This window comes from Panthera uncia, chromosome B1 (genome assembly GCF_023721935.1).
Source record: "Panthera uncia isolate 11264 chromosome B1, Puncia_PCG_1.0, whole genome shotgun sequence".
In the NCBI taxonomy this organism is placed as follows: domain Eukaryota; kingdom Metazoa; phylum Chordata; class Mammalia; order Carnivora; family Felidae; genus Panthera; species Panthera uncia.
In genome coordinates, this window is record NC_064811.1 from 152069697 (window position 1) to 152096825 (window position 27129).

The 27129-nt window shown below is 38.6% G+C and overlaps 1 protein-coding gene across 1 annotated transcript in view; it reads left to right on the top strand.

The window, feature by feature from the left end:
* FBXO16 (F-box protein 16) overlaps window positions 1-27129 on the top strand; it is a 54800-nt gene that overhangs the window by 22229 nt on the left and 5442 nt on the right. Inside the window, exons 4-7 of the mRNA XM_049631401.1 lie at window positions 2509-2715; window positions 5786-5950; window positions 11828-12057; window positions 19470-19572. Of these exons, the coding sequence (XP_049487358.1) occupies window positions 2509-2715; window positions 5786-5950; window positions 11828-12057; window positions 19470-19572 (705 nt within the window). The remainder of the gene's footprint in view (window positions 1-2508; window positions 2716-5785; window positions 5951-11827; window positions 12058-19469; window positions 19573-27129) is intronic.

Sequence of the window (27129 nt, forward strand, 5' to 3'; positions counted from 1 at the left end):
TAGTTAACACCTTCCTTCATTCCTCAGCTCTCTCGTTCTCTAATTGCTATCTAAGGCAATGAATGACTGTCTGAACCCCCAAAACCCCAACAAGCCAAAACCTTACTGCTTTTCTTTCTCCTCACACTTCCCCTTTGGTTCTTTATTTTATAGATCAATGCAGTTTCTCAGGCATGGTCCTTCCCCTGGCCCCAGTCATTCTGGTCTGGCTTCTCTCTCTTCATTGTAATAATCCATGCCAAAAGGAAAGAAGTCCTGTATTGTGAGAGTTGGAAATATGGATTGTGCAGAAATAGGGATAGGAGAAATCAGGGAACACTCACACACGAATAGATTTTTATTCATTTATTTGTAAGTTGAGGTTTTGGGCTTTTTCTTCCCTGCCATGAGCACACCATAAAGGCCTCTACAGGAGTTGTGTCTTGACAATGTCAGGATTCCAAACTCAATGACAATTCACTACCCATTTAACTTGGCTTCATACACGTCACACAAAACAAAGCATAATACAAAGTCACCCAACAAAGAAGATACAACAGGGGGCAAGAAATTAATGAACCAAATGTGAAGTCAGTCAGTCCCTAAGTGCACAGTTAGGGTGAGGCCGCGGTCCGGTCTAGGTCATCTCTCAGCTCACACTGCTTATTATGTTCAAAAAGTGGGCATCTCTGTTATGTTCAAGATCAATCAGTAGGGGCCTTTGGCAGCATTTGCCTTTCAAATATGATCAGAAGTTGAAGGGTTAGGGTTTGGAGAGTCTGACAGTTTGCCGTAGAAATCCCCCCTTTTGAAAGGAGTTTAATTGGGGCGCGTGGGTGGCTCAGTTGGTTAAATGTGCGACTTCAGCTCAGGTCATGATCTCACAGTTTGTGAGTTTGAGCCCCGTGTCAGGCTCTGTGCTGACAGCTCAGCTGCTTCAGATTCTGTGTCTCCCTCTGTCTCTGCCCCTGCCCTCCTTGTGCTTTGCATATCTCTCAAAAATAAATAAACATTAAAAAAACTTTTTTTTTGAAAGTTTAATCAGTCTTGGGCCTTTGCAGGCCTCTTCTGGTTTTAGTGATTATCAGCTCTTGGTTCTTCCAGGTTCTTATCAGTTCTTAGCACTTCCAGTCTGTGCCGGTTTGGGTGAAATCTGGTCTTAGCTGCAACACCCTTCGCTGCTTATGTCACTGTTTGACAGGAGTGACTCTATCTTGCTTATTACATTCACCCTCCTGTCCTTGAATTATAGTCTGCAAACTGAGATTCCTGGGTCATTAAATAGATCTATAATAGTGAATAGTTTTTGATTAAGAAGTATTCTTGCCAGGGTGCCTGGGTGGCTCAGTTGGGTAAGCTTTCAACTCTTGATTTCAGTCCAGGTTGTGATTGCATGGTTCATGGGATCAAGCCCCACATCGGGCTTTGTGCTGTTGGTGTGGAGTCTGCTTGGGATTCTCTCTCTCCCTCTTTCTCTGCCCTTCACCTGCTTGCATTCTCTCTCTCAAAATAAATAAACATTTTTTAACTTTAAAAAAAGAAGTATTCTTGCCAATTAAATATAAATACATATGACTATAATGAAGTTGATTTGTCATGCTTTATATGCCTTTTTAGGTAGTGTATTTTATGATTACAACTAAAGTTCCTTATAAAATTCTCATTACTTTATGATGACTGTAATAAATACCTATACATGATATGCAATAGTATACAGAATACAGGTAGCCCCAAACTTTCCTATTTCTCTTCTCTAATGGGCTAAGGAAAAAAAAGACAGATTTAGACTCTGGTAAACTGACTCATTCAATTGGTAGATGTTCCCATAAGAGCCTTTCTCTGGGTTTTGGCCAGCCCTCAAATTCTTACCTTTCATCAGTCATTGATCTTGGAACTGATTAAGGGTTATCTCTGGGGAAAATTATGAAGTAATCAAAGCTTTTGTTTGGCATGCCTCCAGATTACTCTGGCATCTACTTCCTGTCTCTGGCAGTCTTTTTTCCAGGTCCTCTTATTGACATTTTCTCTCCAATCAATCATTTACACATTACTGGGGCTTTAACCCAATATACTCCCCTTCTCAGGGATATTTGCATATTTTACCTTATCTCCAATTGTGAGTGCAAAGCTTTGTTTCTGATCCTGGAGTTTGGCACTAATGAGCTAATATAGAAACTCTGGTGGGAAAGGGGCTGCCCAGGTGCCTTCTCTTGAAATTGTATCTTTAAGTATATATTTTCTCAGTTTACAAATATGGCCAGCTCCCAACTTACTGATCTTATATAACGGCAAGTTCTGAGGTCGAGTGCACTTCTGTGTATGCACTCAGGTCTTGTACACGCTTGCATGTATAAATGTGAGGAAGACAGGTAAGTGGCAAAACATCAATTTACTAATTAGGGGAAGAAGTACATGCTATTCATTAGTAATAAAATATGAAACTTACTTTCTCTGCCATTCTTCTCTCTTCCTCTAATGAATCTCTGGTATCAGGCTGAACCTGGAGGGTTTTTTCTTTCTTTTTTCCAGTTTGACAAATGGACAGACTCTCAACGGAGAAGAATCTTGACAGGCCTGTTAGAACGTTGCTCCCTGGCACAGCAAAAGTTCTGCTGTCGAAAGCTTCAGGAAAAAATTCCAGCAGAAGCTCTGGATTTTACTACCAAGCTTCCAAGGGTGTTATCTTTATACATCTTTTCTTTCCTGGACCCCCGAAGCCTTTGTCGTTGTGCACAGGTAAAGGCAAAGAATTAGTGTCCAACATTTTATAGTTATAGCCTAGAAAACTCTAAAATGAGAAGGAAAAAAAACACATGCACAAAACCAAGAAATAAGATGAGATGGTCAATATGTTTAGTCTATATAGTTTGAATTAATCCCTATCTTCTTTGTACCTAACTCTGTATTTAGTGCTCAAAAGTAGATAAAAATAATGTAAGACATCATTAGTATCCGCAGAATAGTATCTGCTGGTTGGGGAGACAGATACACATATATGAAATGGTTCATCAGCAGGATAGTCTTACAGTGCATAGCATACAACTAGGATAAAATTCTAAATTGTATGGTACAGCCCATTCATAAACAGAAGAGCTCAAAATAAGGTGCTAATGAGATATGTGCCAAAGACTATGAGAGTAAGAGTTCAGAGTGAGTAGACATGCTTCCAGCGGCCTTGGAAAAGGGGCTTCTGTTTTTTTATAAGTAAATCCACCATGTATTAAAGTATACTTCAGTCACTTATGAGATAAACTAGTAGCCATTTTATTAAGTGTTTCCATAGAGGTTTGTAACACTAGAAGTTACTAGTCACCATGCAGTCACATATGTGTAACATGTTAACTTTAGTTTTTAAAGTTAAGAAGATGGATGCAGTAAGAAAGATGAATTAATAAATGGTGTTAGGACAATTGGGCAGCTATCTGAAAAAAGTATTCTAGTAGGATAAAAGATTGGTATGAAATCAAAGGAAATCATAAAATACTCAAAGAAAACATAAGGAAGGAGGGCTTTGTGAGTATTCTATAATACCAGAAGCTTTTAAAGAAAATACACAATTTAGGGGCACCTGAGTGGCTCAGTCACTTAAGCCTCCGACTCTTGATTTTGGCTCAGGTCATGATGTCTCATGAGTTTGAGCCCCTCATTGGGCTCTCCACTAACAGGCTTTCTTGGGAGTCTCTCTCTATCCCCACCCCCCTCAAAATAAATAAATAAATTAAAAAAAAAAGAGTATCATATAGCTATATGATGAATTACTGTGGGGACATTAGAAAACATGTTTTCAAAACACAAAGATGCTTATAATATGTAAAATGAAGAAACACAATTTAAAATTGTGTATATAGAGTTTCCCAATTTTGTTTCACAATGCCTAGAAAAAAAGAAAAGAACTCTGTCAGGTTGTTAATAAAGGTAATCTCTGATTTTGGGGTTATGGGTATTGTTTTTCTTTTTAAATGATTATTTTATTTTATTTTATTTTATATATTTTATTTATTTATTTTTTTTGAGAGAGAGAGAGAGAGCCAGCACACAGGGGGAAGGACAGAGAGAGAATCCCAAGCAGGCTTCAGGATGTCAGCGCAGTCTCTTTCTTAGGACTCAATCTCACATGGGATCACCACCTGAGCCAAAATCGAGACACTTAACTGACTGAGCCACCTAGGTGCCCCGGGTATTATTTTTCTTTAAACTTCTTGGAATTTTTCAAATTTTGCACACTGAGACTGTTTCCATTTGAGGGAAATGTTATTTGAAATCACTAATCCTATCATATATGTGTACCATATGTCAATCTTACAAGATCCTGGCATTATGTTTTTTTCCCAGTACTGACTGTGAAGAAAACACAGGCAGTTGTTCTTCAGCTAGATTTAAACAATGTCATTGCAGTAAAATGAGCTTTGAGTTGTTTAAAAAGATGGAGGCAGGAAGGGTCTGATAATTTCGAAAGCTCCTACCCTCCTACCTACTCTTCAATTTGCCTCATTCCTGTCTACCTTAAAAACAAGCAAAAAAAAAAACACCAAAGAGCAAAAACAAAACATACAAAAACCTTATCTACCCCCGGGGAGTGGGGGAGGGAGGGAAAAACTTAATACCCAGGTCAAAACAAGATGTAAGGAAAATAAGAGAAAGAGTGAGAATTGAGATATTTTTCTCCTCATCCCATCCCTCCGAAACCCCACCTCTCCACTGAATTCTGAGTTAATGAACCATATGGGGATTAAGGTTGCTGTTGTTTCATTTCTGCATTGAACAAAGTAGATGTGATTTCTGTTCCTGCCTGCAGGGCTCTGTCAGATTCTCTACCCTTTTTCATTCTTCCAGCTCCTGAACCTGTTATTTCTTGTAATTGTGCCCTCCCCTCTCCTGTTTGTCTCCTCTTCAGCCCAGAAAACAATGCTAAACATAATGGAACTCAGTATTTGGTAGATGGAAGGAGGAAGAGAGGGCTAGATAAATGGATGGATGAATATTATAGTGTTCTGCCTTTGTGTGTATGCTCAAAAATTATTAATGACTTAATCTTGAAAAAGCGACTAATTTCCCAAGATTGAAATTTAGGTTTGAAGGTTAGATGTTGTCTTTGCGACTCTTACAACACGACACAGAACCCCTGGGCTGAACTTTATATATGAACTAGCTTTCAGCAAGACTTGTTCAAAATCTGAAGTAAGTTACTATAAATACTGCTGCACCATAGTAGGGTCATTTCCAACATTTGCTGGATGTGTGAGAATGACCAGAATGCCATGGGAATGGAATGTAGAGAATAAACAGTGTATGCTCTATGGAATCTTAAAGGCTACAACGGGCACACCATAAGATATCAGTAATTGCGTTCTGTTTATAAAATTTCTATTTAGTTAAATCATAAGAACGGGGGGAAAATGGAAGCATACCAAAAATGAGTAAATAATATGCAGACCTGAGTTTCTATAACCCTCCTATAACTTTCATATGAACTTCTAGGAAGTTCCAAAGTCTATTTGAGCCACGGTTGCCTTGTTTGCAACATGAGAGTAGTAATAACACCTACCTCCTTAGGTTGCTGTGGGGATGGTTAATAGGTACTTAATAAATATTAGTTGACTCTGAATCTAAGTGTGATTTAACATTTACAGAAAATCCTCCTGCCTAGGTAGAGAGCATTTCAGGTAGATAATTATTTAAGTTGTGATTTGGAGGAAAAGAACAATAGAGTTATCTCAGGTCCAGGGTGACAGCTCAAGACCTAGAAAAAATGGGCATGTAAACTGAGTTAAGTTTTTTTTTTTTCTTTCCAATTACTTTTTTTCAGGTGAGCTGGCACTGGAAGAACTTAACTGAGCTGGATCAGCTCTGGATGCTCAAATGTTTACGATTTAACTGGTACATCAATTTCTCTCCAACTCCCTTTGAGCAGGGTATATGGAAGAAGCACTACATTCAAATGGTAAAAGAACTTCATGTTACCAAGCCTAAGGTACATTTGGGACGAAAAGCAACAAATATACAAATATCAGCTATTTAGGAATACCAGAGGGGAGATGGATGGGGAGGGGGCGGGGAATGGGTTAAACAGGTGATGAGGATTAAGGAGGGCACTTGTAATGAGCACCTGGTGTTGTATGTAAGTGTTGAATCACTATATTGTACACCTGAAATGAATATTACACTGTATGTTAACTAAGTGGAATTTAAATTAAAACTTAGGGGCACCTGGGTGGCTCAGTCGGTTGAGCGCCCGACTTCGGCTCAGGTCATGATCTCATGGTCCGTGAGTTTGAGCACAGTCTGGCGCTGTGCTGACAGCTCAGAGCCTGGAGCCTGCTTCGAATTCTGAGTCCACCCTCCCCTGTTCTCACTCACTCTTTCTCTCTCTCTTTCAAAAATAAATAAACATTAAAAAAACTTTTTTTAATAAATTAAAACTTAAAAAAAAAAGGGAATTCCCGAACTAAGACTAAATGATCAAACTTGAAGTTGGGGAGGGGACTTGGTTGAAAGGAAGTACACTATTAGGTCAAAATTTTCCTTTTCTGAGAACTTGATAGCCTTGTTCAAGACATCCATGCTAGTTGAGAGTCCTCATGGGACACTCCCAAAACCACAGTTCCACCCAGGAGGCTAGGACTGCGGAACTCCTCATTCTGTTCAGATTCCTGGATTTCTGTGTCTCTGACTCACACACCAAGCAATTCTGACACTGAGACTCTGTGGAGAATGTGCAGTATTTGCTATCAAAGGGTCATCAAATTTTACTTTATTAATTCAAATTTTCTGATTCTATCAGGTGAGCTAAAGTTTATTTGTGTATCATTTACAAAGAAAATTTTTCCAATAAATCTGTAATTATGGAAATGAGTAATGAGTATACTAAAGTTCTTTTTAATCTAGAAACTAAGCAATGTAAAGCATTTACATATGATCATAAAAAGTAAATAATGCAGGAATAATTTTTCTAGTTGTTTTGTCTGCATTATAACCAATGTTTATGTTCATTCTTATAGTCACAGTTAATTAGATAACTCATGGGAAAATTTTATGAGCCTTTTCTTTATGGTGTGATCTATACACATGCAGAGTTGTACATCGTTTTGTACAATAGATAAGTTCCTGAAAATTATGTGTAAATTAAATTTTTTAAATGATTTTTAAAACCACAGGGGTATCATATCCTGTGAAAAAATTGCAGTGAATCCTTTTAAAATTGAAGAATCCTTTTGAAAGATGAATAGTCAGCTCCTAACTTGTTCATTTAGGTTTAGTTTTATTGTTTTAAAGTAGAATCCATCTACATTTAATATAGTAATAAACTATGCATAATTAATATTGTTACAATTGCAACGATAAAACTAGTCTTTCAGATTTCAGTAATGGGTGTGCTCCATGAGGATTTCTTTTTTTTTTTTTTTTTAATTTTTTTTTTTTTTTTTAACATTTATTTATTTTTGAGACAGAGAGAGACAGAGCATGAACGGGGGAGGGTCAGAGAGAGAGGGAGACACAGAATCTGAAACAGGCTCCAGGCTCTGACCAGTCAGCACAGAGCCCGATGCGGGGCTCAAACTCACATACCGCGAGATCCTGACCTGAGCCGAAGTCTGACGCTTAACCGACTGAGCCACCCAGGCGCCCCGAGGATTTCTTTTAAAAAAGAAAAGTTTAAGTTGCAGTGATGGAAGAAGTTATTTTCAAAATTACCATGACTGTGACTTCTTTTCAGATCTGATAAGGCTTTTCTTGACTCTCATTTTCAGTTGGGGGCAGGGAATGTCATTCAATAGCTGAAGCTTGGGCAGTTCTGGGGCAGAGAAGAGAAAAGTGATTAACCAGTTTGTAGAGGAAAAGAGGTTTTGAGTATTACTTATAAAACTGACTTTACAGCTTTGTCTTTAGCAATAATTCTTTTCTATAAAATATGTATAACTGTATTTAAAAATAATGAATAGTTCTGATGCGAGAAAATTGCCACCTCTTTGCTTAGTATTATATTTCTTTAGCAAACACTTTGTTATATTAAACTTTAATTTTTCTGCTTGATAAATAGACCTAAATCAGAACAACAAAGGTTAATAAAATCTACTAATAAACTTAATGATTAAAGAAATAGACCTTGGGGCACCTGGGTGGCTCAGTCAGTTGAGTGTTCGACTTCAGCTCAGGTCTTGATCTCACAGTCTGTGAGTTCGAGCCCCGCGTCAGGCTCTGTGCTGACAGCTCAGAGCCTGGAGCCTGCTTCAGATTCTGTGCCTCCCTCTCTCTCTTCCCCTCCCCTGCTCATGCTCTGTCTCTCAAGGTCTCAAAAATAAATAAAGACATTAAAAAAAAAAATTAAAAAAAAAAAAAAGAAATAGACCTAAGTCAGAAACACTGAAGAGTCATGTGATTAAGGTTAATAAAGTCATGTGACTAAGGTTAAAAAGTCAACTGTCAGCACCATACATACTTGAGTAATTTGTGTAGTTTCCTGTGAGGTTACTTCAGTGATGGTGAATGTAGGCAGCCACTGGAGTTTACCTTCACTCAAGCACCTCCCCCTTCCACCTCCCCCCCAACCCCCAGTACCTTGTACCTGGCATGTGCTTCAGCAGAGCTTTTGAAAGCATTTTATGAGCAAATGGTTGTGGTTAATATTAGTTTCCTCAAGCTTAACATGAAGACTGGACTAGAATGATCTTTGTAACTATCTGCAAGGCTCTGTTATCCACCCCACACAATATAATTTCAAAAAGACTCAATCTAGAAAAGGAAGAGTAAGCTGAACCCAAAGTAGATAGAAGGAAGAAATAATAAAGAGCTAATATCAATGAAATCAGAGTAAACAATAGAGAAAAATCAGTAAAACCAAAGCTGCTTCTTTGAAAACATAAATAAATTTCATAAGTTTCTAGCTAGGCTGATCAAGGAAAAAAAGAGAGAAAACATTCATTACTCGTAACAGAAATGAAAGAGGGGGCATCAGTACAGATCCTGTAAACATGAGAAGAATAATGAGAGAATACTATGAATTAGTTCACATCACTAAATTTGACCACTTAGATGAAATACAATTCTTGAAAATACAAATTACAAAAAGTCTCAATAGGAAATAGAAAACATGAATAAATGTTTATCATTTATGAAATTGAATTCATAATTTTCCATAAAACTCTAGACCCAGATAGCTTCATTGGTGAATTCTATCACAGATTTAAGGAAGGAATACTAATTCTTTTTTTTTTTTTTTTTAATTTGAGAGAGAGAGCATGAGCAAGTGGAGGGGAGGGGCAGAGGGATAGAGAGAGAATCTCAAGCAGGCTCCACACTCAGCATAGAGCCTGATGCGGGGCTTGATCCCATGACCCTGGGATCATGACCTGAACTTAAATCAAGAGTCAGACACTTGGGGCACCTAGGTGGCTCAGTTGGTTGAGCAGCCGACTTTGGCTCAGGTCATGATCTCGCAGTTTGTGGGTTTGAGCTGTGTCGGGCTCTGTGCTGACAGCTCAGAGCCTGGAACCTGCTTCGGATTCTGTGTCTCTCTCTCTCTCTCTCTCTCTCTCTCTCTCTCTCTCTCTCTCCCCCTCCCCTGCTCATGCTCTGTCTCTCTCTGTCTCAAAAATAAATACAAACATTAAAAAAACATTTTTAAGAGTTGGATGCTCAGGGGCGGCTGGGTGGCTCAGTCGGTTGAGCCTCCAACTTCAGCTCAGGTCATGATCTCACAGTCCAGGGGTTTGAGCCCTGTGTCAGGCTCTGTGCTGACAGCTTGGAGCCTGGAGCCTGCTTCTGATTCTGTGTCTCCATCTATCTACTCCTCCCCTGCTTGCACTCTGCCTCTCTCTCTCTAAAAAATAAACAACAACAAAAAAATTAGATCTTTAAAAAAAAAAAAAAAAGTTGGACGCTCAGCCAACTGAGCCACCCAAATATTAATTCTACATAAATCCTTTTATAAAATGGAAGACAGGAACACTTCCCAACTCATTACCTTTATACCAAAACCAGATAGAACCTTTATAAGAAAACAAAACAAAACCCCAGACTAATGTCCCTCAGGAAAACAAACATAAAAATCCTTTTAAAATATTAGCAAATTAAATCAAGTTATTTATAAAGAAAGAATAATACATGATGACCAAGTGGGATGTATCCATGGAGAGTAAGGTTGGCATAATATTAAAAAATTAACCAATGTAATTCACGGAATAAAAGAAAAAAGATGTATGATCATTTCAGTTTATGCAACAAAAGCATTTAACAGAAGTTCAATATCCACTCATGATTTTAAAAATTCTCAAAAAGGCTTTAGGTGAACAACATTTTGTTTACTTAATACAGAGAAGTATCACAGTTTCTATTCTGTTTTGTTAAAGTGTCAAACATTTTGTTACTTTTCAGAATGAATAATGTTTGTATAAAATTACTAACACACATGAGTTTTTTCTGCCTGAAATTGTTTATTGTTGTGTATTATTTATTCCCAGTAGTATTAAATAAGGTCTTCTTCAGCAAAAACAGACAGATTCTGTTTGATATAAGCTCAGAGAAATGAAATGAATGACCATTCTAAATGAGACCTGAAGAAAATATTGAATACTAAACCAATAATGAGCTATCAATTATATAAATATGAAAGGTCTTCTTAACAATCATTCATTAAATTAGTAAATATTTATTAAGTACTGTTATATGCTGGGTGCTGAGTATAAGGGTCCTAACCCTGCTTTCAAGGAGCCTAGTCTAGTGGCCTAGGACATAAACAAATACATAATTACAACACGGAGTAATACATGCTATTCTGTAATAGAAATGTATACAATGAACAGTTAACACAAGGATAAGAAACTAACTGATTCTGCTTGAAGAGATTGGGGAATTTATTAATTTTCACCAACAATTCAAGCAAACCAATTTACCACGCAAAGCTTCCCTAATCTCTTAAAAAACAAAAATTAAGCCTTTAATGGCTTCTCAACATACCATTACCACTTCCCTTAGGTTACAACCACATAAAAAACCTTATGAATTTCACACACAAAAATAGACTTTCAATTTGGGAAATTAAAGCAAAACTATTCTTTGGGAGCAGTTAAGGTTTTGAAAACCGATAAAATCTATAGTTTACCCCCCATATAACTCGAAGTTGTCCCTGTGTGTTATAGATAATTAAGCCTGGAGTACCTTTTTTGGAATGTGTACATTTTTAGGAATAAGTTAACTGCAATTGTGGAAAAATTATACAATGATGTGGTAGAAGAGGTCGCAGTACAGGATAGAGAGGTTTAGAGCGAGGACTTGAAAGCACGACAGTCCTAGATTCAAATTCTGACCCTTTGGGGTCCCTGGGTGGCTCAGTCCATTACGCATCTGACTTCAGTTCAAGTCACGATCTCACAGTTCATAAGTTTGGGCCTCGCATAGGGCTCTCTGCCATCAGCATAGAGTCCGCTTTTGACCCTCTATCCCCCTCTCCCTCTGATCTCTCCTTCCCCTGCTTGCTCTTTCTCTCTCTCTCTCTCTCTCTCTCTCAAAAATGAATAAACATTAAAGAAAAAAAATTCTGACCCTCTGTCTTACTACTTATGTAATAGTGGGCAAGCTCATTGGTTTATCCTATCTTCAGTTTCCGCTTCTGTAAATGAGAGTAGTAACTATTACCTTTTAGAATTAATATGAAGGTTAAATAAAATAATGCATGAAAACTTCCTGAGAAAGTACCTGACACATACAAGTACTCCTGGATTGGTGGCTGCTATAATTATTGTCACCATTATCATTGCAGTTGGGGCGATGATGATGGTGGTGATGGTGGTGTTTTGTTTTTCGTTGTAATTATTATGATGTTTTAAGAACAGAAATAATTTTCTTCTTCTAGACACCTCCAAAAGACAGGTTTGCGGTTGCTGACATTCAGCCAGTTACAAGCAGTTCTCCAGAGGAAAAGCAGTTTCCAACATCCGCTTTCCGGTCCTCTTCCTCTTTGAGAAAGAAGACTCACGGGGAGAAAGAACTCCCACCCTGGCGATCCTCTGACAAACATCCAACTGATATCATTCGCTTCAATTACCTGGACAACTGTGATCCCATTGTGCAAATCTGGCAAGGGTGAGAAGCTCCGTGCTCTTTTCTACTTATTTGCCATTAGACACAATTTGCTGGCACTTCAGTATAGGAAAAGATGAAAATAGAATTTACTGTGAAAAAAAATGCTCTTCAATGAATAGAAGCAAAAAGTAATTGAGAAGTAAACCATTATTGGTAAATTTGCCTTGTTCATTAGGTTTTGTTTGCATTTTGTAGCTCTTATAATTTCACATTACAGCTTCTTTTGATATATATTTTTTTAATGTTTATTTATTTTTGAAAGAGAGAGAGACACAGAGCATAAGCAGAGGAAGGACAGAGAGATTGGAAGACACGGAATTTGAAGCAGGCTTCAGGCTCCGAGCTGTCAGCACAGAGCCCAACATGGGGCTCAAACTCACGAACCATGAGATCATGACCTGAGCCAAAGCTGGACACTTAACCGACTGAACCACCCAGGCGCCCCTTCTTTTGATATTTTAATACTTCAGGTTTCAGTCTAGCACCATAGAATTCATTCTGGTCTTTTCCTTTTCCATATTTACACCTCCCTTCTCTGACAGTGAGAAACCAGGCTCTCATATTTATTTATGCAAGTTATATATGTACATATATAATTTTGATTATATACTATATATATAATTTATATAAAAATTGCATACTATACACACACACATATACATGAACAGTATGTATTTACTTACAAATACTGAAAGTAATTTTAAAATTGCTAACCTATTTCATTATTAAAACAAATCTGCTGGGGCGCTTGGGTGGCTTGGTCGGTTAAGCGTCCGACTTCAGCTCAGGTCACGATCTCGCGGTCCGTGAATTCGAGCCCCGCGTCGGGCTCTGTGCCGACAGCTCAGAGCCTGGAGCCTGTTTCAGATTCTGTGTCTCCCTCTCTCTGTGACCCTCCCCCGTTCATGCTCTGTCTCTCTCTGTCTCAAAAATAAATAAACGTTAAAAAAAAAAAATTTAAAAAAAAAAAAACAAATCTGCTAACTAGACAGTATTTGCTTATGGTTCTTTTTTTTTTTAATGTTTATTTTTGAGCAAGAGAGAGTGCAAGCGAGGGAAGGGCAGAGAGAAAAGGAGACACAGAATCCAAGGCAGGCCCTAGGCTCTAGGCTCCAACCTGTCAGCACAGAGCCCAACATGGGACTCAAACCCACAAACCATGAGATCATGACCTGAGCTGAAGTTGGACGCTTAACCAACTGAGCCAGGCAACCCTGTTTATGGTTCTTTTTGACTTTAGTCTGAGGGCATATATTCATAACACTGTGTTCAAAAGTTATGTGGGTTCTTTTTTTAAATATCTCCCTTCACTGTGGTTTGTTACATAGTTCTAAAGTTCAAACTACATAAAAGCAAACAAGAAGTGGGCGCCTGGGTGGCTCAGTAGGTTAAGCCTCTGGCTCTTAATTTCGGTTCAGGTCATGATCCCAGAGTTAGTGAGATCAAACCCTAAATCGGGCTCTGTGCTGACAGTGTGGAGCCTGCTTGGGATTCATTCTCTCTCTCTCTCTCTCTCTCTCTCTCTCTCTCCCTCTCTGCCTTCTCCCCCCCCCCAATAAATAAATAAAAACTCTTTTTAAAATGTATACGGAAAGTGCACAAAAGGTATACTCAGAGAAGTGCCACACCCCCATCTCTTCCATTCCTCTCCCATCCTGTCATCTTTTCCACCCCATTCCCACTAACAAACCTAATTATTTTACCATTTTCAACTATCTGATTGGCAAACAGTTTAAAGGTTGACAATACATTCTGTTGGTGAGGCTATGGGCAAACAGGCACCTCATACATTGCTAGTAGGAATATAAATTGGCACAAACCTTATAGAGGGATATTTGGCAATTACCCAGCAAAAATACATATGTCTTTACATTTTGACCCCAAAATCCCACTTCTAGGAATCAACCTTGAAAATAAGAAAAGTAGGGGCACCTGGGTGGTTCAGTCAGTTAAGTGTCTGACTCTTGATTTTGGCTCAGGTCGTGATCTCATGGTTAGTGAGTTTGAGCCCTGTATCGGGCTCTGCAGTGTGGAGCCTCCTTGGGATTCTCTCTCTCCCTTTCTCTCTCTGCCTCTCCCCTGCTCACACTTTCTCTCTTGTCTCTGAAAATAAATAAACTTTAAAAAAAGAAAATATGAGAAGTATATCTGTATAAGGATATTTATTGCAGGGGTGTTTCCTATTTTAAAGTATTGGGAATAACTTAAATTTTCATACATGGAGAATGTCTGTTGAATAAACTGGGTATGGTCCATTCACACAATGGAGTACTAGGCACATATGAAAATGAGGAAGAGCTCTCTGAACTGATTGGCAGTAAGAAGGTATGTTAAGGGAGAGAGGCACATTTCAAGAGAGTATCTGTAGTATGCCACCCATAGTACAGAAAGAAGAGAAAGTAAGAAAATGTACATCTGTGTCTGTATATACACATGTATCTGTTTGTTAATATACACATACATACATGTTTACAGGATAAATAAGAAATAAAGGAAATAAATTTTGAAATGTTTTGTAATGTTTTAATATGTCTGCTATGTTTTCAGAATATATTTAAACAGATTAACATCAAGGCAGCATAAGATAGTGAAAGCGTACAGGCTCTGGAGCCATACTGCTTGGGTTCAAATCCAGACTCCCACATTTCTAGCTTTGTGATCCTGGGGAGTTCTGTAACTTCTCTGTGCCTTAGTTTCCACACCTGTAAACTGGCAATAATAGTAATACCTAGCTCATAGGATCCCTGTGAGGTAATCCTCATATATGCAACATGCCTACGAAAGCGCCTAACACGTAGTAAGTAAGCACTTATTTTGTAGGATGGTTTACTCAAATTATATTATGTGGCTATAGTAAAAGAAAGGGTAATCCCACAAAGTCTGCTGAGTTGGGGACATTCAGATTACTTGTGTATTTTGTATTTTCAGGACTACTCGAGTCCCTTTGGAGGTGAGATGAGAGTGGTATCCCAAATTAAGCAAGAATCAAGCTCTTTGAGGGTGCAGACCATGTGCCTTACTCATTTTTATATCATCACTGACTAGCTTTGCAATACTCATTAACTGATTTTGCAAGAAGTGTAGCCTTTCTGTTCATAAACTTTAAATTTTAGTTGCATCAGAAAAAAATCTAATTGAGTTGCTAATAACTTAGAAAGTACTGGGTGAAAAAAAAAAATCAAGGTACAAAACAGAGTTTTAGGAGTGGCTCAGTTGGTTGAGCATCCAACTCAAAATTTCAGCTCAGGTCATGATCTCATGGTGGCGAGATCAAGACTGAGTCCCATTTTGGGCTCCACACTGGGCATGGAGCCTGCTTGAGGTTGTCTCCCTCCCTCTCCCACCCCCCCCCCCCCCCCTTGCATGCACGCACACTCTCTCCCTCAAAAAAATAAAATAAAACAAATTTTGGGGGCACCTGGGTGGCTCAGGTGGTTAAGCGTCCAACTCTTGGTTTCAGCTCAGGTCATGGTCTCACAGTGTTCATGGGTTTGCTGCGCTGACAGTATGGAGCCTGCTTGGGATTCTCTGTCTCCCTCTCTCTCTCTGCCCCTCTTGCATGTGCTCTCTTTCTCACTCAAAAGTAAATAAATAAAACTTAAAAAAAAAAAAAGCAGAGTTTAAAAGAAATACTACCATTTATATTAAAATGGGTGGGAGGGTGCCTGGGGTGGCTCATTTGTTAAGCCTCTGACTTTGGCTCAGGTCATGATCTCACAGTTCATGAGTTTCAGTCCCACATCAGGTGAGCTTGAGCCCTGCTTCTCTCTCTGTCTCTCCCTCTTCCTCTGCCCCTCATGGGATTCTCTCTCTCGGAAAAAAAAAAAAAAAAAAAAAAAAAAGGGGGTGGAGGAGAAAGAATATATATATATATATATATATATATATCTATATATACACACATATCCATAAAATATCTATACATAAAGTATCTTTGGAATATACACAAGAAACTGATACTATACTGTTTGCCTTCAAGGAGAACTGTAAGTTGGAGACAAGAATAGATGGAAAAATTTCACTGTACATCCTTTTGAACTCTTGAATTTTGAATCATTGCGAATGTATTGACTATGTATTGATCAATGTATTCCTGAAGATAGTATTTAAGAGTTTGTGTGTGGCCCTTATACTGGACTATGGTGGTAAATAGGAGAGAGACAAACTTAGATACCCAGGCATATGAATGGTACATTAACATGAGATAAACTGATAATGTCCTGAGTTTTCTGTGAAACTCAGATACCATTTATGAAAGGCAATAATCACATTAAGTGTTAATGCACTGAACACCCAATTAAAAGACAGAGATTATAGAATGGGTAAAAAGGCAAGAACTGACCATATACTTTTTCCAAGAGACACACCTTAAATACAAAGACACAGATAGGTTTAAAAGTGAAGTGATGGAAAGAGATGTACCATGCAAAGAGTAAGCATAAGAAGGCTAGGATGACCACTAATATCAAATAAAAGAGCCATCAGGACAAAGAGTATTACCAAAGATAAAGAGGGACATTTCATAATGATACAGGGGTTAACTAAAGAGGAAGATATAACTGTTACAAATGCATATCTACTTAATTACAAGGCTCAAAGTACTTAAGAGAAAAATTGATGGATCTAAAGAGATAAATAGACAATTCCACGAACACCCTTTTTTAAGTGCATGTGCTACATTCACCAAGACAGACACGATGCTTGGACTCTTCAAAAAGTCAGTGCCATGAGGAAAAAAAGAAGTGGGAAAAATGTTCTAGACATAAGAAACATAACAACCAAATGCAGTTTGAATCTATATAGGATTCTGATTTAAAAAAAAAAAAAAAAAAAAGACTGGGGTGCCTGGGTGGCTCAGTCGGTTAAGCATCCGACTTCAGGTCATGATCTCACAGTTTGTGAGTTCAAGCCCGCATCAGGCTCTGTGCTGACAGCTCAGAGCCTGGAACCTGCTTCAGATTCTGGGTCTCCCTCTCTCTCCCCCTCCCCTGCTCACTCCGTGTCTCTCTCTCTCAAAAATAAATAAACATTAAAAAAAAAAAAAAAGGTTATAGAAGACATTCTTGGAACAATTGCAGAAATTTGAATATGAATTGAATATTAAATGATATTAAAGAATTACCATTCATTTTCCAAAGTATGATGACACTAATGTGGTTAGGTAGGCAAATACTCTCTGAGGAGATGAGTATTGAAGTATTTAGGGGTGAAGTGTCTGTAATTTATTTTCTTACAGTATGGGAAAAATGCATACGTACATATATATACACACATACATATATACGTGATGTGTGTATCTATATATATGTATCTATATATAGAGAGGGATAAAGCAAAAATATCACAATGTTAGTAATTGTTGAATCTAGTTGGAGAGTATATGGGTAATCAGTGTGCTATTCTTTCAAATGTTCTTTATATTCAAAAGTTCTTAATTAAAAGTTGGGGGACATTTTTGAAAACTAAGCAACAAGAAATATTTGAGCAAAGCTGGACTTTTTAAATAAAAATTTTTATACTGGATATTCAAATATCAAAATACAACCACTTGTAACCATCAGCTAGCATTAACAGTTTTGAACTCATGACCAATCTGGTTTCATTTATCCCTCACCCCTTGTTCCCTTTCCCCAGGTTACTTTGAAGACAAATCTAAAGGTTGTATTATTTCATTCATATATATTTCAATATATATTGAAATTGTGATATTTCATATCACATCTAAATCCATGGATGATTTCGTAATAAATCAAATATCAAACCAGTTTTGAGGTATCTTTGTCTGATAAAAGGTATTTTTAAACAGTTGGTTTGTTTAATCAGCTTCCATATAAGGTTTGCATGTTGTATTTAGTCCATGTGTCACTTAAATCTTTTTTTTTCTTTTTTCTTTTTTTGGATCTATAGGCTTATCCTCTGTCCTTTTTTTCTCCCCTTGCAATTTGTTTGTTATAGAAATCAGGCTATTTATTCTGTAGAGCTTCTCACATTCTGATTTTGCTGATTGTACTCCCAACGTGCAGCTTGGCATGTCCCTCTGTCTCCTGTACTTGGCCATACTGGTGGTCAGAGCTAGAGGCTTGAGGAGATAGGATCATGTACTTCCATCATGAGGTGCAAATCTCCGGTTGTCCTTTTTTTGTGATGTTAGTGGCTATTGAGGATCATTGCTTAGATCCATTACTTCAGGCAGACTTTTTTGGAAAGTGCCAGAGAATAAACGCTTTACAGGATATATCTCTGTCACAACTGTTCGACTTTGCCATTGTAGTCTGAAAACAGTCAAAGACGAGATGCAAAAAAATATAAGCATGACTATGTCCCCATATAACTTTATTTACAAAAATAGGCATTGGGCCAGAGTTCACCTCTGGGCTGCAGTTTGCTGATCCCTACTTTATCCTAATATGTATGATAGTTTTAGAAAACCAATACTAATATTAATACAAACAATAGGATTACTAAAAAACAGTTTAAGATTTCTTTGCCTGTATTTTTGTCCTTAGTTCTTAGTAGAATACTACAAAGAATATGCGGACAAATTACTGTGTTAAAGTCCCATGAACTAACTAATTCCTCCATGTGTAATAATGCCACTAACTCCATAGACAAGGTTGTTTCTTTTATTTGTTCTTAGATTTTAGGGATTTTCTTCCTTTGTTTTATTTTATAATTTTGAGAAAAATTGAGATGGTTCCAAAGTCAAATATATAAAACAAAGTATATTTGGAGAAGTCTAGCTTCTGTTCCTACCCCTCCATACTGTTCTTTGTTCTTGATTGGATCACATAGGGATCCTACTTATAGGTAACCATTTTTCAAGATGTTATGGTGTCGTCCTTCCATTTAAAAAAATTTAAGCAAATACACACAGGCATTTTTGAAATAAACATATCACTTTATTCACCTTTCTTTCTTTTTTTTTTTTTTAACAATTTTTAATGTTTATTTATTTTTGAGAGAGAGAGAGATAGAGTGTGAGCAGGGGAGGGGCAGAGAGAGACACACACAGAATCCAAAGCAGACTCCAGGCTCTGAGCTGTCAGCACAGAGCCTGACATAGGGCTCAAACCCATGAACTGCAAGATCATGACCTGACCTAAGTCAGAAGCTTAACCAACTGATCCACCCAGGCACCCCCACCTTTCTTTTTTCATGTAACAATATATCCTGGTGATCACTCCACAGTTGTATGTAGAATTACCCTGCCTTACTTTTTATAGCTCATGGTACTCCATTATGTGGATGCATCAGAGTTTATTCAACCAGTTCTCTTATGATCTACATTTGGCCCATTTCCACTTGAGTGAAAACAATCATTTAAATCATAGGAACAACAAAATCAAACAGACAAATAGCCATGCAAATTTAAAATGATTGTTTGTAATTTTCCAATGATTTCTAATTTACAGAAGGAGGAAAAGACATGAAATGAACCCAGATTTCAGCCGACAGTCACATGATAAGAAAAATAAATTGCAGGATAGATCTAAACTAAGGAAAGCACAGTCACTGGTAAGTATTGCTTGCAAAAGCTTCCCCACCATAACATTTGTGAAGATTGCTGGATCTTGAATCCTATTTGTGAAACTAAATTTGTTTTTTTTAATCAGAATCATCAAGTGATGGTTTAAATTCTGGTCTCTGACAAGCTGTGTGACCTTAAAGACATCTTTTATTTAATTTCTCTTAGGTTCTATTTAAAAAAAATTTTTTGAGTATAGTTGACGTACAATGCTGCATTAATTTCAGGTGTATAAAGGAGTGACTTAACATCTCTATATGTTAAGCTTTGCTCACCACATGTTGTAGCTACCATCTGATGACACCACACAATGCTATCATAATATCAGTGCCTATAATCCCTGTGCTGTACCTTTTATTTATTTATTTTTAATATTTTAAGTGTTTATTTTTGAGAGAGAGAGAGAGAGGGAGAGAAACAGAGTGGGGGAGGGGCAGAGAGAGAGAGAGACATATAGAATCAAGAGCAGGCTCCAGGCTCCGAGCTGTCAGCACCAGCCCAACACAGGGCTTGAACCCACAATCATGACCTGAGCCAAAGTTGGACGCTTAACCAACTGAGCCACCCAGGCACCCCTGTAGCTTTTATTACCATGAGACTCTACACCTCTATTTTCTTATCTGCTAAAAAAATAAAAAATATAAAACAGACTGGATGAAGTGAAATGGATGAATCTGCTTTGAAAGTATACAATATAAAGGGAGCACAATTATCATTGGTTCTTTCTTCTGCTGTGAGTCTGTTGGGGTGGGGGGTCTCTATAGATTATTTCCTTATAGAGTGAAGGTTCCACTAAGAAAAAGGTATGCTTTCCTGCTCCCAGTGGGGCATGATTGTAAAAGTGCATTTGAAGTAACTTCAGAAAAAAGGAATTAGGAATTTTTCTTTCCCCAGTTAAAAAATAGCTAATTGACTACCTAATAAAGTCAGTGATTGTGATTAGGGAACATTATTATTTCAGAGCAGAGTTTCCCAAATTGTGGTTATGTACCCCCAGTGGATCTCTCTCAGCCCGTATGAGTCTTTGGAGCAAAGTAGAAGAGAATAAGGATGAAATAAAAAGTTCATTTTAGCAGTAAAGATTTAGGGAAAAAAAGCTGAGGATACACACGCAAGGAAAATTAATGTAAAGTGGATGTCAATTGGGAGAGGAATAAGTATGTACTCGTGAATAAATCACTTTTATAGCTCTCTTTTAAAGCTCTATTACTTTCTGTTTAAATGTATTTTCAAGTGTTATGTTTCAAAAAAAAGAGAGAGCTTTTATAAAATGAGCTTTTTTAAAAATAGGGCAGTCTGTATTCTGAGGGGCCAATTTTGTTGGACTGGATGAGGCTTATCACAGACATATGTACAGATGCCCAAGGGAATGAGGAAGCTGAAAGCAGAGCAGTAAAATTGTCAGTGAAAACCATTAATTGAGAAAAATAACTTTATGAGGCTTATCACATAGGCCATTTAGGCATGCTTCTGCCTGGTTTCCAGGCCCCTCCTGGGCCAGGAGTAGAAGAGAAATCCAAGGGAGAGCCAGGAATTTAAAGCACATAAAAGTTGATGGTTGATGTATGCTTACAAATTATCAGCACAGTCAAACATTTCTCTGGCCTAAAAAACAAAACAAAATCAAAGGCTAAACAGAAGCCTTCCCCATGGGCTTTTGACATTAACCATCTGTCACACACTAGAGGGGCTTGCTTAAGTTAAAAAATTCATTATATTTATAAACTTTAAAAGTTGTGCTAATTAAAGCTGGAAGGGAAACCAGGGCAAATTAAACAATGATGGAGAACAACGAAGCTATTAATAAAATGAAGTGTGCAATGGTGGTGATCTACTTGTGTTGTTTATGTAAATGTACTAATTATAATCACTATTTATGCTTCGTACTTTTGATAAGGAGCAGAAAGCACAATTAAACCCTCCAAAAGTGTGCTAGGATCTTTTTCTCAGTCTGATCTGGCCGTTTGGGCCACGAGGCTGCATGTGGCTAAGGTTTCCCCCTCTCCAGGCAGTGGCAGTTTGCTCTCTCAGTGGGCCACGTAGCTCAGAGGAAATAAGCAACCTCCTAAGTGATGCAAGGCGATTGTGCAAATTTTGGAAATGCTGGATGTGGGACCACAGAGAAGAGGAAATGGGTTTTGAAGAAATTGAATTAGGGGACAGAAGGAGAGAAGCAAGGAAAACTCTGAGAATTGCCACTATGGAGAGGGTGGTGGACAAAGCCCCATGCAATTGCAGCAGAGGGAACCCTGTGTTCATTTGATAGAAAGGTCTCACGTCATTAAGATAGGTGTATGTAGGAAGATTTCAGGAGGAACTAGAGAAACGGGAGCAGGCAGAACTCGGGAACATATTATTAAGGTGAGGATGAGAAGGACAGACCCACAAAGCTCTGCCCAGCAGGTGCCTGACACCTGAACACTGAGTCTTTCTTGCCCCTGTAAGCAGAAAATACTTGGATACTTGGAAAAGGTAGAGCTTTGTGGAATGGAAGGGTTGAAACAGAACAAAGCTCGGGAGTATAAGAGAATACAGAGAATATTCCTTAAGTCATCTCTCCAGGACCGTGGCCATGAGGCTACTGAGACCCGTCTTCTTCACTTTTTGTCTGTCACGATTTATAGTTTTCAAATATGAGAAATGTCTCCAAAAAGAGAAATCTGCTTAGGGAAACAGTTTCAAATCCACATGTATTACGGTGAACTTGTGATGTTTTGTATTATTTACTAGACTTGAGTTTTAAAAACCTGCCCATTTAAAGGGTACCTGATTTCCACGTATGGCTTTCAATTCTAAAGCTGCCTCTTTACAGCTGTTTCATTTAACCCCTTCTGGTGTGAATCATTGATAGAAGATGGGAATAAAGCCTAGGTCTGATCACTAATGCTTTATAATTTTGAAGATTGTTTATTAAAATTATATAAAGAAATGTCCGTTGCTCTTAGTTATTAAAATTTCATAAAGAACAAAGCAATTTAAATATATAAACGCCACAGTACAGCAAGTACTATCTTTAAAAAAAAATTTTTTTTTAAGTTTATTTATTTATTTTGAGAGTGAGAGTGAGCGCGAGCGTGCGCGTGTGCGTGGGAGCAAGCAGGGGAAGGGCAGAGAGAGGGAATCCCAAATGGGTTTAGAGCCTTCAGCACAGAGCCAGACATGGGGCTTAACACGGGGCTCAAACCCAAGAACTATGAGATCATGACCTGAGCCCAAATCAAGAGTCACCCAACTGCCTGAGCCACCCAGGGACCCCAGCAAGTACTATCTTAAGAAAATTTTCCATCTTGTATAAAGACATGGGAATTTCTTTTTTTTTTTTTTTTTCTCCAAATCTTAACAGCCAGACCTACAATGCCTGTTCAGGAAGGGGAAAGAGGGAGCTGTCTCCTTGGGGGAAAGCTTTGATGAACTTGTGGGGAGGGATGCCACCTTGAGGGCTTGGATGTTACAGGCACCTGGTCTCCAGAGGAAGGGAAACCTGCTCTGCCGGAGATTAGAGGAAGTTTGTTGTTTCTCTTCCAGCTTGGGAGGAGGGAGAGAAGTGGTGGAGAAAGAGCCAGCCAGGTGCTGAGACAGGTCGGGAAGTGAGGCCAGGACCCATTCAGATCCGAATTTATTTGCTGTTACTGAGATGTAAACCCCGCCTTCCATCTCTACAGTAAATTCTCAATTTACACATGGAAGCAAGATCTCGGAAGTCTAGAAGACAGGAAAAACAAAACCTCCTGGGACAATTCACAAAAACTGAAGGGTGGGCTTTGGACGTCCTGGGACCTGGAGGTAGACTCAGAGGACCCCAGCTGACATCTTGTTTCATGTCATTTTTCTTTTTCTTTTTCCTACCAAGTTAAGTGTAAAAACATTAAGTACCTTTTAGCTCACACTGCTTTTTCTTGGCGATCAGAGAAGTCCCCACTTTCTAGGTTCTGATCTGGCCACGGATTTCAAAAAGCTTGCTGTTTCAGACCATTCACCTAAATGCTAGTAACAAAAGCCTTTAATTGCCTGCTTACTCTAATTGCTCTAGATAAGACCTTATCTTTTTCTGTACTCTGCTAATTCAAGCTTCTGCAGTTACCTTCCAACGCTTTCCAAGCTAACTTGGTTTTTAGAGTCCTGATCTTTTAAATGCTTCTGTAAGCTTTGTCACCTTTTTTTCATCCCCTCTCTGAATCAGAAGAGGAGGAAAAAAGAATATACTCCAAAGTGATAGCTGATTCTTGTCGTGAAAGAACAATGGCTTAAGAATCAGGAAAGCCAGTTTTCTGGCCTCTGCTCTACAATTAACTAGCAGTCACTCAACCTTTGAGTTTTCATTTTCCCATTTATAAAATGAGAGTTTGGATCCCACCATCTTTAAAGTCCATTCCTGTCTAACTAAAGCCTGGAGCTGCAGAACCCCACAGTCCCCTGCACATTTATTCCCTGGTTTCTTCTGATGCCAGAGGGACACAGCTGTGACTAAAGTGACTTTGCATAGAATACCAGAAAGAATCAATTACACTGGTGAGTTCTGATTATAAACCAATGGAAACTGGTTTCTGTCTCCTATCCTTTTCTTTGAACTTTAGAAAATACAATTAACTGTAACAGAAGTATTTACGAAACAAACCTATGCAGTGGTTTCCTTACAGGCAGTCTTTAATAGACTTCTTTCAAAGTCTGATGACTTCCCCAGGTGTTTGTTTATTTGGTTTGGATGGGCAGAATTAGAAATCTCAACAGGAGAGATCTTTAATTATTTAGCTCAATCAGTGAAACTCATGAGAGTTCCATTTGGAATACAGAGTAAGAAAGAATATGGGCTTTGTGGTCAGAGAGACCAGAGTTCTTTTACCAAATGGCACAATTTTGGGTAAGTGAGTGACCAAACCTTTCTGAGCCTCTATTTCTTCATCTGTAAAATGGGAATAATGATTCCTCCCTTGCAGGATTGTTGTCCGGACTAAATGCCAGGTGTATCTTAGGTATTCAACACTTGTGTTCTCTCTCATTAAATACCATCTTATCTTGCAGGGCACCTGGCTGGCTCAGTTGGAAGAACATGAGACTCTTGATATCTAGATCATGAGTTCCAGCCCCATGTTGGGTGTAGAGTATTACTTAAATAAACTTAAAAAGAAATACCATATTATCTTTCACTTTGCTGACCAAGAGTATAGGTTTGGGACTCAAACAGCCTAGGTTCAATGCCTGATACCACAATTTTATTTGTTTTTTAAATGTTTATTTATTTTGGTGGGGGGAGGGGCAGAGAGGGAGACAGAGAATCCTAAGCAGGCCCAAACCCTTGAACTGTGAGATCATGATCCTACTGGAGCAGAAATCCGGAGTCAGATGCTCAACCACTCAACTGACTGAGCCACCCAGGTGCCCCTATTTTACTTATTTATTTTTTAAAAGCTCCAGACCCAACATAGGCTTGAACTCATGACCCCGAGAGATCAAGAGTCTCATGCTCTGCCAACTGAGCCAGCCAGGTGGCCCATGGCACCAGTTTTATTAGCTCAGTGATTTGGGTCAGTTATCAACCTCTGGGAGGTTCTGTTTCCTCATCTGTAAAATGGAGTTAGTAACGACACTAACCTCACAGAGTTAGCAGAGGGGGTATAAGGCATTTAGTAGTGCCTAGCTCAAATAAGTATTCAGTAAGTAGCAGCTGGTGTGGGTAATAGCAATTACCAGTATCAAAATCCCACCAGGTCACTGCCTGAGGCTGCAGGAGAGAGAGAGAGAGAGAGAGCGAGAGCACTGATGGTGAAAGCTGCAGAGAGGTCAGGCAGCAGCCAAGGGACATTGGCAGCAGGCTCCCCCCCTATGGAATAAGCTTCTCTTTCTCGCTTGTACTTTTACTTGCCCTCAGTTTTAGCTCCCTTTGTCTTTTCTTTCCCCCATGGTTTCCACTATGTGAAAAGTGATTGCATCCATAGCGGCTGAAATGTGAGCTACCTATTTTTTTTCCTGCATGGTCTCTGTACAGTCTGCCCCTGCACATACATACATGTATTCCCTCCTCAGCGACATTGGGTCTTTTATTCCACACTCAGACTGAACTGTGCATGTGTGTTGAACTCAATACTGTGAATTCCATGCTACCTGTGCTCCTCTGCTTACTAATTACAATATTGGTTGTTGTTAATTTTTGATGCCTATGAGAAGAAAGGGCCTAATTGCTAAGAATCCCGGGGGCAAAATTAACTCTTAGGAAGGACCACTACTTAGAGTCTTTGCATTTATCCTTTGCCTCTAAAAGAGCATAGTTTTCTTGTTCTGTCTTGTTATCTTCTTTGTGATGCTTTGCATAATAAATTACCCTGGCATTTCCAACAAGAGTGACTCTACCTGCTTCTCTTTTACTGAATATTTTTTATTTAAAAAAATTTTTTTAATGTTTATTTATTTTTGAGAGACAGAGACAGAGCGCCAGAGAGAGGCAGAGAGGGAGACACAGAATCTGAAATAGGCTCCAGGCTCTAAGCTGTCAGCACAGAGCCCCATGCGGGGCTCCAACCCATGGACTGCGAGATCATGACCTGAGCCGAAGTCAGACACTTAACTGATTGAGCCACCTAGGCGCCCCTCACTAAATATTTAGACTGTAGCATAATGGCTACTTGTTTTTAAGAGTTACACACAAAATATTTGACACAAATTGGCTTCTCTTTGGGATCTATCAGAAGAGAAGAACCATGTTTGTGAGTTATGTAATATTATTAGTTATATACATATTAGTTATGACGGGTATTTAATCACTGTTACTGCTGGGTTTAAAATATATATGTATGTGGGCTGCCTGGCTGGCTCACTCAGTAGAGCATGTGGTTCTTGATCTCAGGATTGTGAGTTCAAGCCCCACTTTGGGCCTAGATCTTACTTAAAAAAAAAAAGTATAGGGGCGCCTGGGTGGCTCAGTCGGTTGAGCGACCAACTTCGGCTCAGGTCATGATCTCACAGTTTGTGAGTTCGAGCCCCGCGTCGGGCTCTGTGCTGCCAGCGCAGCACAGAGCCTGGAGCCTGCTTCTGATTCTGTGTGTGTCTCTCTCTGCCCCTCCCCCGCTCATGCTCTGTCTCTCTGCCTCAGAAATAAATAAAAATTTAAAAAAAGTATATATGTGTGTATATATATACACACACACACACACATTCATACATACACACATTTATATGTGAATGAACACATACACACATATATGTATGTAGTATATATATTTGTGTGTTGTATAACATTTAGTAATATAGCATTTCACCACAAACTACATTAGAAGCCAATTTTCTAAGACATGGCTGTTTTGAAATCCGAATTCACAATCATTACTAACAAACAACCATTGGAACTTTATGGCCTATGCACATTTTGCAACACACCCCTACCTTACTTCACTTGGGAGACTGAATGGTGCCATCACATAGTCTTGGATTTAAATTTCAAAACTCTGCCTAGGGGTTGCTTAGTCTTCCTCCACAGCTCACAGCTCTACCCCAAGGTTCCTTAAAAGATAAACCAAGAGCAAAGACAAGCCTGTGACTTCTTTAAAACTCTGTTG